Source organism: Sinocyclocheilus grahami, unplaced genomic scaffold, assembly GCF_001515645.1.
Source record: "Sinocyclocheilus grahami isolate Dianchi unplaced genomic scaffold, SAMN03320097.WGS_v1.1 scaffold923.1, whole genome shotgun sequence".
NCBI lineage: Eukaryota > Metazoa > Chordata > Actinopteri > Cypriniformes > Cyprinidae > Sinocyclocheilus > Sinocyclocheilus grahami.
In genome coordinates, this window is record NW_015506102.1 from 468,246 (window position 1) to 472,480 (window position 4,235).

Here is a 4,235-nt window from a genome sequence, read left to right on the forward strand (position 1 = left end):
TTTTTTTTTTTTTTTTAATTTAATTTAATTTAATTAATTAATTTATTTATTTATTTATTTATTTTTTATTTTATTTATTTATTTATTTATTTATTTTATTTTATTTTATTTTACCACCAGGAATTCACAAGACTTTTAGGTCTGAAATGATTTTATATTTCAAGCTTCATTTTAGTGCAATTATTAATATTATAATTATTATTATTTTATTAGCTAAAATTAATTCTGAAATAATTTTTCTTTTCAAAAATGGCACATGCAGAATCATTTTTAAGCGGGATATATCCCCCTGTTGTGCGCGTGGTCACAGTAAAAGAGCATTTCAGCATATTGTCCGTCTCCAGTAGAAATGTACAGACTGTTTTCCGTCTCCAGTAGAAATGTACAGACTGTTTTCTGTCTCCAGTAGAAATGTACAGACTGTTTTGGGTGTTGTGCGTGACGTTTCAGGTCTGTGTAACTCGATGGACAGCTGGATGATCGTGCCCAACATCAAGCAGAATCACTACACGGTTCACGGCCTGCAGAGCGGAACCAAGTACATCTTCCTGGTGAAGGCCATGAACCAGGCTGGGAGCCGCAGCAGCCCGCCGGACAAACTCAAGACCAACAGTGAGACGTGTCAAGGACAAAATACTGCAGCAGAGATTTATTGTAGAATTAGTTGTTTTAAAAATGATTTCTGTATTTGATAGGAATTAACTTTTATTTTGATATTTTCCGTTTTCAATTTGATTAATATTGTTATGGGCATTTGTCATTTTTATTAGTTTTTTTTTTTTAGTATTTAGATTTAATTTATTTTTAGTTTAGTTTTAGTTTTATTAATTTTAGTACTTCAACCTAAACATATTTCAATTCAATTAGTTGCCGTGGAAACATTTCTCATGTTCAGTTTTTTAAAGTTTAGGTTTTTCGTCTAATATTTATTTTTGAATTTTATTTCAGCTTTATTTCAAGAATTTTTTTTATAGTTTTAGTACTTATTTCTTTGTTTAGTGACTTTGACCTTTAATATATATATATTTTTTATTTCCACTTTTTAACAATTTTAGTACTTCAACTTAAACGTATTTCAATTCAGTTAGTTACCATGGCAACATTTCTCATTTTAAGTTTTTTAAATTTAGGTTTTTCGTCTAATATTTATTTATTTATTTTTTTTTTTCAGCGTTTTATTTTATTTTAGCTTTATTTCAATTCATTCATTCAATTAATTTTTTTATAATTTTAGTAGATTTTTCTTTGTTTAGTGACTTTGACCTTTAATATATATATATATATTTTATTTCAGTTTTAGTTTTATTAATTTTAGTACTTCAACTTAAAATATATATTTCAATTCAGTTAGTTGCAATTAGTAATAAGTTTAGGTTTGTCATCTAATATTTAATTTATGTTTCAGCTTTATTTTATCTCAGCTTTGTCTTTATGTTTAGTGTCTTTGACCTTATAGTAAAATTACTCAGGATTTCATAGATGGATGAACGAATATTTAGCTTTAATTCATTTTTATTAATTTTATTACTTCAACTTAATTCAGTTCAGCGAGTTACCATGGCAATATTTCTATTATATATTTCTATTTCTAATATGATGTTACTTCAGCTTTATTTCAGTCGGCGAACGTTTGTCTTTATGTTTAGTGATGTGAGCTCACAGTAAACAGCTGCGGGATCTCCTGAAGTCATGAGCTCTGACTCTCTGTGACTGGCAGCAGATGCATTATGGGATGGATGTGATTGTTTGTGCATGGCAGGTCAGCCGTTTAAGCTCGACCCAAAGGCGGCCCACAGGAAGCTGAAGGTGTCACATGACAATCTGACGGTGGAGCGGGACGAAGCCTCGTCCATGAAGAGCCACGCTCAGGACCGCTTCGGCAGCACGGGGAACTACGGCGTGACGGGGAACGTGTTCATCGACAGCGGCAGGCACTACTGGGAGGTTCTGATCGGAGGAAGCACGTGGTAAACACACACAGCGCCACTCTAAACATATTAGCAGCGCTTCCTGGTCTTATTCAGACTTACTGATATGATGATGTTTTGTCACATGACAATATATAGAGTTATCTTAGTATTATTTATATATTAGTATTGCTAATTCAAAATAGATAACGCTGGCTCTTTTCCAATATATTGACAAAACATCATCATATCAGTAAGCTTGAATAAGACAAGGAAGCAATGCTAATATGCCTATAATTTTACATTTTTATATGTGGAAATTATATGTGCTTTTGTCATTTTATTTAGCTTTTGCTTTTTATATTTAGGTTGAAATATTTTTTTTTTACTTCAGCTTTAGTAATTTTAGTTATTAATATTTTAATATTTATATATATATATATATATATTTTTTTTTTCAGTTTTAGTCATTTTATACTTCAACTTAAACTCATTTATTTCAGTTAATTGGCAAGTCAACGTTTCTAATGTTCTAATTTTAAGTTCTTCATCTAATGTTTATATTTTGTTTTATTAATATTTATATTATATTTTATTTTATTTCATCTCATTTTATCTATATTTCAGTTTTACTTAGTCATTTTAGAACTTCAATTTAAACTTATTTATATCTGTTAGTTGCCAAGATAGCATTTCAAATTGTGTTTTTAAGTTTAAGCTCTTCATCTAATATTTTATTTTATTTTTCATCATATTTAATTAATTTTTATTTTACGTATAGTAATTGTAGTACTTAAATTTAAACTTATTTATTTCAGTTAGTTGCCAAGACAGCATTTCAAATTTTTATGTTTTTAAGTTTAAGCTCTTTATCTAATTAATTTAATTTTATTTTATTTTATTAAATTTTATTAAATTTTATTTTATTTAATTTAATTTAATTTAATTTTAATTTTATTTAATTTTATTTTATTTTATTTTATTTTATTTTATTTTATTTTATTTTATTTTATTTTATTTTATTTTATTTTATTTTATTTTATTTTATTTTATTTTATTTTATTTTATTTTATTTTATTTTATTTTATTTTATTTTATTTTATTTTATTTTATTTTATTTTATTTTATTTTATTTTATTTTATTTTATTTTATTTTATTTTATTTTATTTTATTTTATTAAATTAAGTTTTGTTTTGTTTTGTTTTGTTTACTTTTAGTAATTTTAGTACTTCAAGTTTTTAGTTCTTCATCTAATATTTCTATTTTATTTAATTTCACCTTTATTTCAAATAATGAAAATTGTTTTAATTAACAATAACGACACTGAATAGAGCACAACAGTCCGTTCCTGAAGTTAAAATCCCATTCAGTCTCCGCAAAAAGTTTATTTTTAATTATAATATATTAATAATAATATTGTCTACACCTTTAATGATAACATATAAACCTTATAAATCCACTTATGCTTGTAGAAATCTGAACATTTTGCAGTAAATTTAAAATACATTTTTATACTAAATAATCATCGACTAGAAGTATCATAAATCAAAATACATCAACATTGATAATAATCAGAAATGTTTCTCGAGCAGCATATTATACTGATTTCTGAAGATCATGTGACACTGAAGACTGGAGTAATGATGCTGAAAATACAGCTGCGCATCACAGAAATACATTACAGTTTAACAGATATTCACACAGAAAACAGCTGTTTTAAATTATAATAATATTTCACAATTTTTACTGTATTTTTGATCAAATAAATGCAGCCTTGGTGAGCAGAAGAGACTCAAAAACATTAAAATATCTGAATTGTTCTAAACTTCTGACCAGTAGAGTGTATAAATAAACTTGTGTATGTAAATGTATTTCGTCTAGGTTTGCTATCGGGATCGCCTACAAATCGGCTCCCAAGCACGGCTGGGTGGGTAAGGACTCGGCATCATGGGTACTGAGCCGCTGCAACACCTCGTGGGCCGTGCGTCACAACAGTAAGGAGTTTCCCATCGAGCCGTCTCCTCACATGCGGCGTCTGGGAGTCCTGCTCGACTACGACTCCGGCTCTCTGGCGTTTTACGACGCCGCGGGAACGCAGCACCTGTACACCTTCGACATCGCCTTCTCGCAGCCCATCTGTCCCGTCTTCAGCGTGTGGAACAAGTGCTTGACCGTCCTCACGGGGCTCCCCATCCCGGACCACTTAGAGATCAGCGACCCGCGCGACTGAACGCACCTCCAGCGTGCAGTTCAGCCCAGAATGAAAATGAACTGAAAATGCACTCACCCTCAGGCCATCCGAGATTAGGATGAGTTTGTGTCTTCAT

At 29.4% G+C, this 4,235-nt stretch overlaps 1 protein-coding gene across 1 annotated transcript in view; it reads left to right on the forward strand.

Moving 5' to 3' along the window:
* Positions 1 to 4,235, forward strand: part of LOC107564314 (E3 ubiquitin-protein ligase Midline-1-like) — a 36,347-nt gene extending 32,112 nt beyond the window's left edge. The window contains exons 8-10 of the mRNA XM_016249353.1: positions 451 to 612; positions 1,760 to 1,967; positions 3,790 to 4,235. Of these exons, the coding sequence (XP_016104839.1) occupies positions 451 to 612; positions 1,760 to 1,967; positions 3,790 to 4,138 (719 nt within the window). The 3' untranslated portion in view covers positions 4,139 to 4,235. The remainder of the gene's footprint in view (positions 1 to 450; positions 613 to 1,759; positions 1,968 to 3,789) is intronic.